We start from the raw sequence: 15,116 nt of genomic DNA, 5'->3' as shown, positions 1-15,116 counted from the left end.
ATATAGATCTTTTAATATTCCCTCTCTGGGAAGAGAGACGACATCTTCTCATTTTGATTTCAGTTAGACACATGGCTGACAAAGGTGTTCTTACTGCGCCAAGATGTTCTCCGGAGTTTAATAGGGATTCCTCTACAGGGACAATTACAAGGGAGATTTTAATCTGTGACCAAATAATTAGAAGGTAGAATTGAACGTATTCCTCCAGAGCGTCATTGTCCTCATCCTACTACACAAAATGTTATAAATGAAGGCTACTTGGAACTGTTGGAAATGAGGCACTTGATGACTCCTTTAGTCACTGGAGATTAAGGTGGTTTCGAAGCAAAATGTTAATCAGTGCTCAGCCTTTATTCAAATGTGATAGAGCTATCGTTTATATAGGTGCCTGTGTCCTCGGCAGCTGGTTCTGATGAGCCATCCTCCAGAATCCCATCCATGAATAGCCTTTCTACGGTGGCCCTGAGAGCTCAACGCACTGCAATTTAAGGCAACACATGCAAACAAACAATCTCATGTGTTTATTTGCATGTGTTGTGATTTTTTTCGCAGCGCAGGTGTTGTCAAACTGATGGAGATGTTTTCTGAATTTGCAGCGCGTCTGTGTCTGTGCATGTATTTCTCTTAAGTCGCAGTGCATTAAGCTCTCATAGGCTGAGGTGATTTGTAGGCGTGGTGTGCCCAACTTGGAAGTAAAAGGCGACTAGTATCTTATTTCATTTTTTCAGTTTAGTATGTTTTTTCCTCCATGAACAAATAGTGAATGGTGGGGAGAGTGCGTGTTGTTATTCTCACCGCTCCCAACATCCATCCCCTATTTGTAAAAGTTCAAACTAATAAAAGATATTGTCAAAACAAACACAAAAAAATACAAATTTGATGCAGATGTTATAGGCGTCCCTGAGGTGAAAATACTTATTAAAATGTAACTATACAAAAAGTAACTGAGTTTTACTGACCCTGACAGGCGTCATTCAGGAAACAAAACAAATTCATGCGCAGAAATGAGTTATTTGTTGTCTGAAATGAAAGTGCAGGGGGCGTGTTTGTGGGGGCATGTTGTTTCATACACCAGTGAGACAACAAAAGAAGATCAGGGGAGTCGAGTCGGACGAACAGATTTATGCGTTTGAAAGCTTATTGAGGCTAAAACACAGCACAGCTGGTTTTATACTCGCAGACAGGATTTTACTCTGTCTTCACTTTTCTCTTTCATCACAATGATCTCGAGGTAAACAACAGAAATACAGGATTCTGGATGCCTCTTGGAAGTATCAAAATCTATGAATATATTTATTAAATGTGTGCACATACATTTTTATATGAGGGACAGAAATGAAGCAGAGCCTGCATGCATTGCTCCTACTTTCATACCTGCATTTAGCATCAAAAACGCCCTCTGAAGCAGAGAAAAGATGCTAACTACGCTAACCGCCCTGATACGTCTGCTAGTCTCTGACTCTGGGTCTGACTGAGGCTCAAACGTGCGGCCAAATGATTTAGTTTAAATCAGATATTTCTCTTCTGATAACAGAAGAGAGAGAAACTAAACTTTTCCAACAAACAGGACATATGTTTCCATGGATACAGTGAGGTAAGCTGTGATCTGCACGCCTCTTTTTTTTTTTTTTTTTTCTCAGCCAATGTTTGTTTACATTTTGGAAAATGAAGTGAACTGAATGATTTATTTTTAAGTTCCTTTTTGTTATGTACCATTGATGTACTGACCGCTATCACTGCATCACTGACGGAGGAGCTTCTTCTTTCTCTGGTTTCTAATCAGATTCATGGAGGTTTATTTGTGGTGGTGTTCTCATGTCCGTGTGTTCAGCTCTGACTGAATCGTGAATCAGATTTTTGTCTGATGTGAGTTTCAGATGTTTTTGGTAGAAAATGTGAGTTCTGGATGTTGATGTTTGATGACTTGTTAAATGATCTTCTTCATCTGGTTTGGTCTGGAGATCAGTTTGAGTGTTTTTATAGGATATGTGAATAAACGTAACCAGTAGTATAAGACGTGAGGAGCCCCTTTTATTTGGTAAGGTAGCTCTCAAAGTGGTGTTTCTGTGTGGGGAGTGATGAGATCAGACAGTCACATAATAATCCACTCCATGTGAATTACATGATAGCTTCACAGCATAAGGCAAAAAATAACTCACATTTACACAAGTTGAGATCTTTCAACTGTACATTTATTTCCAAAAGGCTGCATATACATTTGCAAATTCTACTGTACAGAAAACATCCAAAATGTCCATAATTATAGATACAATATACCACAAAGCTGCCCTGGCATTACCAAACATAGATGTTCAGCACTAGAAAAGCTCTGCAGTCTATTCAATATTATAATCTTAAATACTTTTCAACTAATACCTTTAAATGTATGTCAGTATGATTAATTGTTCTTTTTTTTCATCCCCATCTGTACTTTACAACATTCACCATTTACAGTAGTTAAACAAGGCACAAGAATAGTGATATGAAGCCGAAGGCCATGCGTGAAGCAAAAAAGAGCATGGGACCGACCAACTCAGGTGACAGAATATCATGGATGCAACAGTGAACTGTTTGAAACAGGGTTAGTCTTACACCAAAGCATTATACATAGTGAGAATACGTCTGTGTGTGTGTGTGTGTGTCTGGTGTGTGTGTGTGCGTGCGTGTGTGTGTCTGAGCTCACTTTTAAAAAACAGAATTTCAACACATTTATGAGATACAATAGACATAGCTGAAACACATCCAAAATGCAGGTGAATGCTGGGTGTGATGGGGTGTACAGCACAGACGGGATGCTCTCGATGCAACATAGGCCACCGCTAAGCGTTACAAAAGCACACATTTCCATTTTTGACACTCTTTGCTTGCAAGAATGAAAGGAGAATCCAGTTAGTCACAATTAAAGAAACAAAAACTAAATATTATCTTTTCACATTCTTCACTTACCAGCTTAAGTTACATAAAAGGATGGATATAATTTGATTAGAAATGCATAGAGATGATAAGGGGGAAATCAACATGGTTCTTTCACATACAAGTGACATATTCAAAATCACTGTATCATTCCTGGTGAAATACTGAAGGACAGTACATTGAGAAATTATGTTGCAGCCTTATGCATCAAATCTACACCCACTACCCCATAATGACAAAATGCAAAGTATTCAGACGCTTTGACAGTTCAAATTTAGCTCAGGTGCCTCCCATTTCTCTTGATCATCTTTGAGACGTTTCTACTCTTTGACTGGAGTCCACCTGCGGTAAATTCAACTGATTGGACATGATTTGGAAAGACACACACCTGTCTATATAAAGGTCTCACAGCTGACAATTCAGATCAGAGCAGAAAACCAAGACATGAGGAGGAAGGAGCTGTCTGCAGAGCTCAGAGACAGGATTGTGTTGAGGCACAGATCTGGAGAAGGCTATACGAAAAAAATAAAAATAAAATAAATCTGCTGCATTGAAAGTTCCCAAGAGCACAGCGGCCTCCATCATTCTTAAATGGAAGAACCGGGACTCTTCCTAAAACTGGGCTAACTGAGCATCCGAGGGAGAAGGGCCTTGGTAAGAGAGATGAGGTGAGTCTGTATTATCCTGTCACGCACTAGTTGTTGCCATTGTTACAGCCTGACTGTTTACCGTGATTACATGTGCGGGCACCTTGTGAATAACTGTCAAAATGCGTTGTTTTATACAAGCTATAGGTACATTGGTTTAACACGCACACATTATGTAATGTTATCAGCTGATCTTTACAGTAACCTTCAGCTGCACCCCTGCACTCAACACAAACAGCAGCTGTGGTGATGAGAAACCATAAAAACAGTGACGTTAACTGCATTGATTTAATACCTCAAAACGACCCGACTGAACGTCCGAACGTCATTTCTACATTTTTTTTTTCTCTGAAGTGGACCTCTGGGCTCCCGACTGGGTCTGGGTATTGCCACTGATTTTCTAGAATGGATTCAATTCTGATTCACAAGGCGCCAATTCTATGTGATTTTTTTTTAGTTAGAGATATTTCAGTTATAATACAAATTTTGTTTGGATAGGAAATTCTCAGAGAACTAATGTTGTAAATTTGACCTCTAACCTGGTCGTGTGTTTTTCAGCAGCAGGGACAGGGAGACTGGTCCAGGTTGAGGGGAAAACTGAATGGAGCAAAGTACAGAGATATCCTTAATTAAAACCTGGTCCAGAGCCCAGGACCTCAGACTGGCCTGAAGGTTCACCTTCCAACAGGACCTAAGCACACAGCCAAGACAATGCAGAAGAGGCTTAGCGACACCTCTGTGAATGTCCTTGAGTAACGCAGCCAGAGCTCTGACTTAGACATCTCTGGAGGATGTGGAGGAGAGAATCTGCAGAGAAAAACGGCAGGAAATCCCCAAATCCAGATGTGCAAAGCTTGTTGTGTCATACCCAAGATGACTCAAAGATGTAATCACTGCCAAAGGTGTTTCAACTAAGTACAGGGTCTGAATGCTTTTATAGATGTGATGTTTCAGTTTCTCGTTTCACATTTGCAAACATTTCTGAAATTCAGTTCTCACTTTGTCATCGTGGGGGCTGATTGTAGACTGATGAATGAAAAATGAATTTAAAGGATTTTAGCAAAAGACCGCAAGATAACAAGATGTGATGGAGGTGAAGGGCTCTGAAAACTTTCTGAAAACACTGAAAATAGCCAACAGAATTTATACTAGAATAGAAACGCTGAAGAATTGGATTTGTAGACAGAAATGTAGAAAGAAATGAGGACTGTGGCTGGAGTTTATTTGGCCGACAGTAAGGATGACGCCTCTTTGTTCAGGTTAATGATGGGAATCAATACCGTCAGTCAGTCATGGTTGAAGGTACTCATATGATTAAGTAAGATGAAAAAAATGGTCTCTGATTTCGTTATAGTACCCAATAGCGTTCCAAAAAAAAACAATTCCCAGAATCCCCTTCTAGCTGACAACATAATACTAGAAAGTATCAGCACTGAGATTAAAGGACCACAGACTCAGATACTATGTGCAAGGAAGGATGCATGCCCAAGCCTATGAGTTAATTTGTACAACATTACTCATATCTAATCTATCTATCTATCTGTGGACAGAGTTGTGTGACTAGTAATCTTATTCTTTGAATTAAGGTATTGGTAATACTGGGAAATGCCACACTCAAACCGCAGGGTTCAGCCATGTTTACCATAAACACCCGCACACTCTTCCTAAGAAGAACATAAACCTGTAGGAGTCATTGCAGTAATAATGAACAAATGGTCGTATGGCATGATGTTTTATAGTGAAACAGTCGCTCACCAAGCTGGCGCATCATGCCACAACCTTTACACTTCAATTCTGCTTCTTTCTGTTTATGGAATGATTTTTTTCTTTTTTTTTTACAAGATCAAAAAGGAGCTAAAATCTGAGGTGTTTTATATCATAAAGCTAAAATATACCCTCAGTGAAAAGTGCTCTATTTGCTTTGAAGATAGGTTATACAAACACAGACCTACAGTTCATGTGGCTCCCCGACTGTGACCAGTGCTGCCAGATTTATATATATTTACAAGAAAAGGGAAGTATAGTGTTGCCATGGATCCAGTCAGTTACTTTGTAGGATAAAATTGAGTCCCTTTTTATTATTTTTTTACCATATTTGTTTAGTTTGGAAAATTAAGTACACTGAATTTGCTATTAACAGTTCCTGTTGCAATGTAGCCATGGGTGAACAGGCAACTGTTACTGGATTATGTTGATACTGAAAAACAATCCTCTGCAGGCAAGTTCTGGAGTTACAAGTAGCATCTTTTTTTCTATGATTTCTAAGTGGATTTATGGCCGTTCACTCACGATAAGAGATGATGATATTCTCGGAGAGTGTAAGGCACACTGAATCTAAATGTCTGTGTAGCTCAAAATATGAAAACCCACCTAAATCTACTTTTACTTGCTCATTTAAAGAAAAAGTACATCAACTGGGTGGAAAACAAACCAGTCTGGCAACACTCTTTGTGACCTCCATACTCCATACACTGTCTCAAAACTGAAAGATAAATCTAAATGTTATTTTATCTGTTATCCAGTAGCCAGTTTATTGACACTTTATATCTACTACCTGCCTGGAATGACAAAATGTTTTCTTGGGGTGAAACCAACATAAATGTAATTATTCCACCTGCTGTGTCCCTCCTGTGCCGTGCTGCTCTGGACATACATTTAGTCTATTGTGCTAACATATAGAGAGCCAAGGTCATGCCTTCACAGCCAGGCTTCCCTCTGTTCCACTGGCTTCAGTAACTCAATGCAATCTCTCATTCAGCCTCTTTCTGAAGAAAGAAAAAAAAAAAAACAGCGTGTTCCTGAGGTTTACTTTCCAAATCAACATCCACAACAGTTGTTATTACAAAACTGAAACCATTGTGGTTTTAACAAAGTGAAACAATGATTACTTTGTGAGCACGACAAAAAACGACAGCTCTCATGAACACGTGTACCTCTCTCCTGAAGTCATTTCAACTGTTGCTGGGTACAATAACAAAACCAGAGTGAGAGTTAAGGGTTAAAACTTTAATAGTTTTCTAAAGCTACACAGATCAGAACTTGTTTACCTCAGTGACTACTTGCTTGATAATGATGCAATACATAAGGTCATACAGCACTATAGGTTTGCCAACTTTTCATTTACCATTACCTCAGTGGTAATGGTAAATAGACATGAATAGAGAACATTTTTCTGATATATTTCTGTTATATTTATCATTCTTTCAGTGTGATATGTGTTCACTGTTGATTTGAACAGAGATGTGACTGTATACGTTTCCATTCAGGGAAAAAAAAAGAAAAGTTTTTATCATTGGTAGCATGGAAAAGTTGGTGTATCAATTAAAGGCAAATGCAACTCAGTGCAATGGAAACAGATTCAGCGAATGAATGATGAAGGATAAAATGATCATACTCAGTCACTTAGTCATGTCACTCGGTGAGACACTGGGACCAATGCGGAGCATACAACTTACTTTGAATTGATACAAGAAACAAACACGAACAGGACACCAGGAATTTCCCTTGTTCTTTTAATTAGGTCATGTCGTTGCAGCCTCTTGCTCTGCAGCGGTTTGACGGCACCTGACTGGAGAGTTAGCGCCACCTACAGCTCACAGAGGTGGATGGAGACATAAATTAGCATTTGCTTTTGCCAAGTTTCTGAAAATTCAGTTTGTTCAGTTTAAAGTTTGTGACACGTTCGGATGGAAACTCGACTTATGTGTTCTTTCTGACTCCGACACCATCAGCATTCAATTTCTATTTGTTTGTTTTACAACACGTCCAGCACATGTGCACGTGACCTCTGTGGCCATGAAATGTCAATGTGTGTGTCTGCATGTGTTGGAGATGAGGGGGGTGGGGGTGGGGGGTGAAGGTGGTTTGAGGAGGGGGGGCAGTCGGGTGTGTCGGGGGCCTGATATGAGGTCTATGTGAAGAGTGTTAATGGTGGGAATTGGATGATAAGACGTGGCGATACGCTCCCCGCGGTGCCAGGAAATGATGTTTTACAGCTTCCTCCCTCCCTATCTCTTGGTGGAGCAAACTGTAATGAACTGTAATGCCACGGTTACAAATCTCACTCTGCCACATTTGCCACGACTACTTTTTTTTTTTCCCCCTCCATTCACACGTGAGAAGTCACCATCTGACTGTGCTGTCCTTCAAGGTTAAACTATATATTTTTTTTATTTTTTATTTATTTATTTTTTAAACTGGTTGTCTATCAGAAGTGCCAAATTTCCTACAGAACAAATCTTTTTTTAAGAGATGAAAATGAGTGAATTTCTAGATACTTGGCTTTAAAAGTTCACAATCACAACATTTAAGCAATCAGCAGCTTCCTTTAAAAAATATATCAGACATCAAAAAAGTAGCTTCTACGTCCTCATTCATTCTGTGACGCGGGGATTTTGAAAAAAAAAGAAAAAAAAAAAAGAAATTAGATCGAAACACAGGTGACTCTGAAATGATGCCACAGTTGTATCATCTTATTTGCATACACGAACCTCTATGCAAATATGTCCAGCTGCCGTGTGGACCGCTGGGAAAGGAGGGGAGATGGCAGGGGACCGTCCAGGGGGGAAAAGGAGCTCTCGTCTCTTCTAACACATTCATTAAATAATTGACTGAAGCGTTCAGGAAATAACCCGCTCCCCACCCTCCTCTCCCACTCACCCTCTCAGCTGGAAAGGAATATACAGGGGGGGGATCTTTAACTTCAAACAAAGAACAATTCAACTTAAAATGAACTTAAAAATTGAGTGAAAGGGCAGAAAGAAGATTTACAGTCGATCCTCAGACAGATTCCTAAAAGAGAGGGGCGGATCCACAGCAGGCGACAGCTCACCGCGACCCGTTGTGATTGGTCGGCACGTTGGCTGCTCGCACCGTCTACTCACCGACAACCTCATGACCTTCCAGCGGACCGCCGCAGTGTGTTGTCCATCACTGGCTGTGCGCGTAGACAGACATATGTTTTTGTCAGTTTTTCACTCAGTGTCTCTCGTGTCTCTCAGCCTGTGTATTCAGGAGCAGAGTCCTCCGTCTTCTCACTCGCTAGCTCGCCCGCCGCACACAGGCTGCCCGCTTGTATATGATTGAAGTCAGACTCCGGCTCGTCCTGGTCCTTGGGGGAGCTTTTGGAGTGGATTTTGCCAATCTCCTCGAGGGCGCTGGCTAGAGAGTCAAGGTCAGCAGTGTCCTGGTGGCGAGCCTCCCACAGGCTCAGTATGACTGCAGACGGACTCCGCTGCTTTGCAAAATAACCCAGGTTTCTGCAGAGGAGCACATAAAGCCGGATTAATGGAGACGGCGGGAGGAGGTCAGGGGAAAACTGTTTAATATTGGCCTCAGATATGGACAGAGTCCCTCTTGATTATGTGTTTATCTTGTAAAAGACATGAGTCAAACGCAATCTGTTGTATTTTCCTTTGAGAGTGCTGAGTGTGATATTGATGCGCAGAAAACAAAGCCTGTAGTTCCATAAAACTGTGGACGTTCAAGGATTTTTCTTTTTAACACAAATCCCATGTTAAGACCAAAACCAACAATGTGTTTGTGCATCTTTCAACACTTCAACTGACTCTTCCACCACGTCTGTGACAACCAGCCCCGAGCTCATTGGATCACCCTGAAGATCTTTTAAAACAGGTCACAAATGCATGCTTTCATTTTATTTCATTTTTTAAAGGCTCAGTAATTTCCTAAAACAGCTGGGCAGTGTAGTCAAACATTAATAATTATTAACACAGCGGTTCTCAACCTTTTCCGACTCATGGCCCACTTGAAAATCTTAAAAAATGTTGGGGGGCCAAAACCGACCCATTAACAATACTAGTATACGAGTATAAGTATAAGATGTTGTCCAGCTGGCGACGACTTAAAAGTTCCTATCATTGTCTTAACATCACAGTGATAGGCCTCCAGAGAAAACAAGAAACAAGTTTAAAACATTTTTAAAGCCGTAAAGCTGTCTTTAAAGATCATTTCGTTTTAAGACATTTAAAAACATTGATATATATTTTTTTCATTATTACATTTTACCACCGAAGCTGTACTGTTCTGCAAATGATCCGTCGGCCCACTTGCAATACCTTCACTGCCCAGCACAGGTTGGGAACCATTGCTCCAAACACTCGTGAACTCGAGCATTTCCAGCTGTGGATTAACACACATTTGGTCTTCAAGTGAGTATATGTGGCAACAGGATGATGAGTCTATGTTTCAGGCTGGGAAAAAAAAGAAGAAGCTGTGTGTATGTGTTCATGGTGATAACGGAACATTTCACCCAGTGCACCGCTGTGGCTAACTGATGTGTTTTTAATGGTTTTTGGACAACAGTGGAGCTCTGTGGCTCAGAGGAAGGAAATACATCAGCCACTGGATACATGAGCTCGCGCACACACACACACACACACACACACACACACACACACACACACACACACACACACACTACACTCAGCACTTGTTAATGGGATGCATTCATTTTTGGCTTCGGTCTTTTCATGGGATTTGTTGAGAATAATCACCAGACTCATCTTTTAGTAGAAGGACGCAGTCAGTGTGTGAAATACAACAATGAGTATGATGATTTTCAATATATAATAATATAATAATACATACTGTGCACAGTAGCCTTCCAAGATACAACAGATCAAATTACACTAAACAGGGAAAAATAATAAATGTTGCAGTAAATATGATCCACATTACACAAGTGACGAGCTGTTCTGACTAACTGTGATTATGGTGTGAGTGCAGTCCAAACAGGCTTGTGTCATCTTAGTCGTTTATCCATGTAGTGACTTATAGACGGTTTTCCATCGGAGAAATAAGGATTGTTGAGACCAGAGCAGCTTTCTGGCTCAGCCTGGATTATTGTGGAGGTGGCACCAGTTTAATATTCATGCCAACAAATACAGCTACTATGACAACATACATAAATCTGTCTACTATCAGAGATGAGTCAAGTGTGTTTAATTATGTTTTTGTCTTTATTATGTAGTGTCAAGCCACCATTTATTCTGTGGTGGATCTTTTTTTTTATATCTCTGAGTTTCCTCAGCCACATAGGTGGGGAGTGTTATCTATCAATGAGCAGTAATGCTTTTTGACAAATTAGGATTCTTATATCATTTTTGCATCAGTGTGATGCTGTACTTTGATTTATCGGTGGTTGCCTTGCCGCCACCTTAAATACCACAAAGTACATTTAAATGGTGTAAATGACATAATTGGAATATAATTATTGTTATGTTACTTTGGAAAAATTCAAATGATTAAACATTTTGATGCAAATAAACTTCACAGTATAGATAAATACAAAATAATTACTGTTTGAGAAATCTGTTTCTCAGGAGGTGTCAATAAAAGATCCAAGAGCAGATATTTAACATATGGGATCCATTATCGTGAGCATGATGGAAAAGATCTTATCTGTCAGGATTTACAGCTGATCACGGAATGCTCTGTAGAAAAATGGTTAACCACATGTCACACAACAATCTAAAAACATTTCAATACTAAATCAATATTAACAAAACCCATATGGGTCTTTGGGTCCCTTTAGTTGACTATTATTAAATGTACTTATCTGTTTAAAACTATAAATGAATTGAACACAAATTGGATTACCCTGGTGCTGTAAACACAACTATCTGATTTTACATGCAGCTAAAACAAAGAGTGTGACCTTTAAGTCTATTAAAAACATAATCAGTAAATATTATCATTAGAAAAGATGAATAATTACTGGCGAACACAGTTTGGTTTGGATTTAATTCTCAGTTGCTGCCAAGGTAAAGAAAAGGGAGCATGCTGCCGTGCCAATACAGCACAGTTCCCATCTGTGTCATGTCCAGTTGGAGGCAGTGTTTCACTGCCGCTCCTTGGTACTTTACAAGAGAAATAACAACAAGCAACATAAAAGGCTGCAGCCATTGGTCACATCAGGCTCAGTTCAAAGCCGTTCAAACTGGAGAGGAAAGCTTATCTGGATAATTTGGAATCCCAAAGGACTCTTAGATACCAGCGTCTCATGAATCATGCACTTAACAGGAGATTATAGCTGCCACAAGCTAAAGCCAAGTAAAGACAACAACTGGTCTGAGTCAATATTAGTACAGCGCCTCATTATAAATGCATATTTTTATTAGATAAAAAAGGGACAATCAATTTATAAGTACGTGTGAACATATACGTTAGACGATCTGGTCGACACTGACAGAAATGTCAGAGGTGCATTTGATTTTCGGCATTATACTAAAGAAGACAGACAACATCAGCAATGTGCTCTACAGTGAAAGAATCAGTCCCGTCACCTACTGCTGAGAGACACCGTGAGGGATAAAAGGTACCCGGCAACAAGCTGCACATAAAGCCACGTTCAGGAGGTGAACAGCACTCACAGGATTGTTATCATTCTCGTCAGTGTGTTCTCAGCGGGAACACACACGGAGAGAGATGGGTACACACACACACACACACACACACACCATTCAGTCTCAGCGAGGATGCACATCATACGCTCACCGATCTAAGTGAAGTTTCTGGGCTAAGAGTTGCCAGTCCTTGCCCTTGGCGTTGGCAGTGTCGAAGGTGGCACAGATCCTCTGGCGGATGGACAGGGGGATTTTGAAGGCCTTGGGCCCCGTCTGGGACGTGATGGTGCAGTCTGTCTGCATAAAAAATGGAACTGACTCCTTTTCAGTCTGGAGGAAACGGAACAGACACAGATTATAATCAGTCAGAGTTGAGAAAGGATTTGCAAATGTCACTTTGTGCTTGTTTTAACCAGCTTGGAGAGCCAGATGGATGAGGTTTAGTGGGTCAGGACCATTCAGACAGGTGTGTTTAACATTTTAAAACACCGGTACATAGTCTGTAAACAAATAAGACGAAGGCGGGGACATCTGGTAGAATCTGTCTCCTCAGAATTAAAGCTATATCTATTTTTTGAAAATCGAAAAGACAACCCAGCAAACTTAAAAAGTGGCTTTAAACGGCTGGAGTCTGGTCCTTTAGGTAAACAGAGGCTGTGGTCAGTATGAATTGTGATCAGTTATAGATGGATGGACCGACGGATTCCTCCAATGACTGGTTGGTTTGCAAACATAAGAACACCTCCTCTCTTCCACTCATCCGAACCACTCTATCTCAGCTCATTCATTGGCTAGCGTTGGTGAACGTGCCTCCATCTTACCTTCAAGACTACAGATATAAGATTTAAGGTAATTAAAAACTACTCTGAGACTACATTTCTCTCTTTAATCCCACAGCTTTACGTCCTGATGCTGGTACTTTGATTCTCTGTGATAGAGAAACAGCGCCCTCTTCCTATTAGGTCCCATATCACAGTCCGGCAGGTACTCCACAACAAACAGCCGAGGAACATACAACCGCAGCACCACCAGTGGACTTATTTCTAGACTGATGTGCCGTTTCATTTTTATTTAATTGGCAGAAAATGCACATTTACGCCTTTGTTTTGAAAAGTTTTCATCCATATCCTGTTTAAGCACAATCTCCAACTGGCATTGGACTTGCGGTCCTCTTCTGCTCACTATTGACCATGAGGATGTGCTGAGTCGGCCAACAGAAACACTGACGCGCTCCGTTTGGAAATAGTGAAATCTCATTTTGTGCTGGAGAAATTTCACTGAATCCAAGGCTAAAATCAGCAGATCAACGCTACACACTGCACTGAGCGCAGGGTGGGACACGGAGCAGAGTGTCAATGCAAACTGTAGCGTACCTTTACTTATTTTAACTTTGAATTCCACCTTAACATGAATGAAGCAGAGTTAATCCTCTTTCAGAAAAGAAGATGAGTAAAACTAATCAGGAAGAGTGGAGATGCATTAACTCTTTCTTTTCCATTTTTTTTTTTATCATGGCTCGCTTTCAAGTCATAAACCTAACAGTTATTATCTCATTGGCCAGAGCTGAAATTGGCTGAACTTTGCTGCGAGCCATGAAATCGGTGTAATGGAAACGCACGAGATGGCACTGTCACGTTTTATTCCGAACGAGACACATGGGGGGAAAAAAAATGAAAAATTTAAATAGTAATCATCTCTTCAAATTCGTAAAAGGCTGTCTCACTGCGTGGCCTGTTGCCCATCAGTGAGACAGACTATTGTTGTTTTCTTTGCTAATGCAGAATGGAGAAAACTGGCATTAAGAAGCAATTATGACTTCAAAAATAAAAGCAAGTCTGTTACGGCCTCACAGTAACGTCAGTAAGACATGTGGGATGTATTCAAAGGAATTTGAAGAAAGAACATGTTAGTTCAAACATGAATTCAAACTTGATTTGTTTGAAAAAAAGTGACAGGATAACAATATGTACATGTTCTGTATATCCACTTTTTTCTATTTGTGTTAAAAAAAAAAAAGTAAACAATGAAAAAATAAAACCTCCATCAAAACAAACCTGAAATATATATATATATAAAAAAAGTTTTTACGCTTGGCTGAGGTGGAATCGATAAAACATCAGATCTGTGTGGAGCCATGAGGAGACTGTAACATTCCTCAAATGAATATATGAAATGAACAGAAACTATAATTCCATCATGTTTTCCACATTGTTTTTGTTTGATTGAGGTCTGACAGTCACACTCTTCTTCTTCAACCGTTTAATGGCACCCGACTGGAGGATTAGCTCCACCAACCCCAACCCAACTCATATTCACGGAACAGCAGTGGATGTAAACACTGATTCAAATTAGATTTTCTTTTCTCATTTTCTAGAAAATTTGGTAAAAATTTGAAATTTGACTCATGTTGGCGTAAAACAGCTGGAAAGACTGCTGAGTTGATCCAGCCTGGTCACCCACAATGTAAAACATTGTAAACTCTCCTCGTAATGATCACGTCTATTTACTGTAAGAGTCAAAAACAATGTGCGGATGATCTGAATTCATCTCACAGCTTTCATGTCCTCTTCCTATCTGACAGATCCATACTAATAATAAACAATAAAATGTAACTGCAGGGAATATTTTACCTGCGTCTCACTGCAACACCATATATTCAAGTAGCGTTGTGGCTCTGAGGTAGGACAGGCATGTCTGTTACTGGTTGTGAAAAAGCAGTTTGGTAAAATCAATATGTTACACTCTCTTCTGCCTTAACAACGACTGTCCAGGAGCTCTGGAGTGAGGAATTCTAACTCCTAGCTCCAGTGGAGCTGCTCAGGCTGACAGAGGACTGTTGTTGTGAAGCAGGCGAGGACAAATAAAGGTTAAAACATACACACACACACATATACATACATATATATATATATGTGTGTGTGTGTGTGTGTGTATACAGTGGGGTCCAAAAGTGTGAGCCCACTGGGGAGGTGGTGAGTACAGTAAACGTGTCAAACAGCTGGATCTCTGTTGTCTGTGTTTAGCATAAATTTGTGAAGAAAGAAACAAAGTAAGTGTGTCCTCTTTTCTCTAATAATACTCAACGCAAGCTCAGGAGAGCTGGCCCCTGCTTTTCAGTGGACACACTCCAAGAAGGTTACTTAAAGGTTGAGTGAGAAAGTGAAGCACCCCTCCCTCCCTCCCCCCACCC

At 40.2% G+C, this 15,116-nt stretch overlaps 1 protein-coding gene across 1 annotated transcript in view; it reads right to left on the bottom strand.

Moving 5' to 3' along the window:
• Positions 1-2,170: 2,170 nt before the first annotated feature.
• The window catches only part of unc5db (unc-5 netrin receptor Db), a 120,814-nt gene continuing 107,868 nt past the window's right edge, over positions 2,171-15,116 (bottom strand). Inside the window, exons 16-17 of the mRNA XM_023397699.2 lie at positions 12,078-12,256; positions 2,171-8,818 (exon numbers count right to left, since the gene is read on the bottom strand). Of these exons, the coding sequence (XP_023253467.1) occupies positions 8,557-8,818; positions 12,078-12,256 (441 nt within the window). The 3' untranslated portion in view covers positions 2,171-8,556. The remainder of the gene's footprint in view (positions 8,819-12,077; positions 12,257-15,116) is intronic.

This window comes from Seriola lalandi, unplaced genomic scaffold, assembly GCF_002814215.2.
Source record: "Seriola lalandi dorsalis isolate HSWRI2012SDOR001 ecotype SW California unplaced genomic scaffold, Sedor1 jcf7180002054883, whole genome shotgun sequence".
Taxonomy (NCBI): domain Eukaryota; kingdom Metazoa; phylum Chordata; class Actinopteri; order Carangiformes; family Carangidae; genus Seriola; species Seriola lalandi.
The sequence above is the reverse complement of the archived record's forward strand: the minus strand, read 5'-3'. Positions and strand labels throughout refer to the sequence as shown.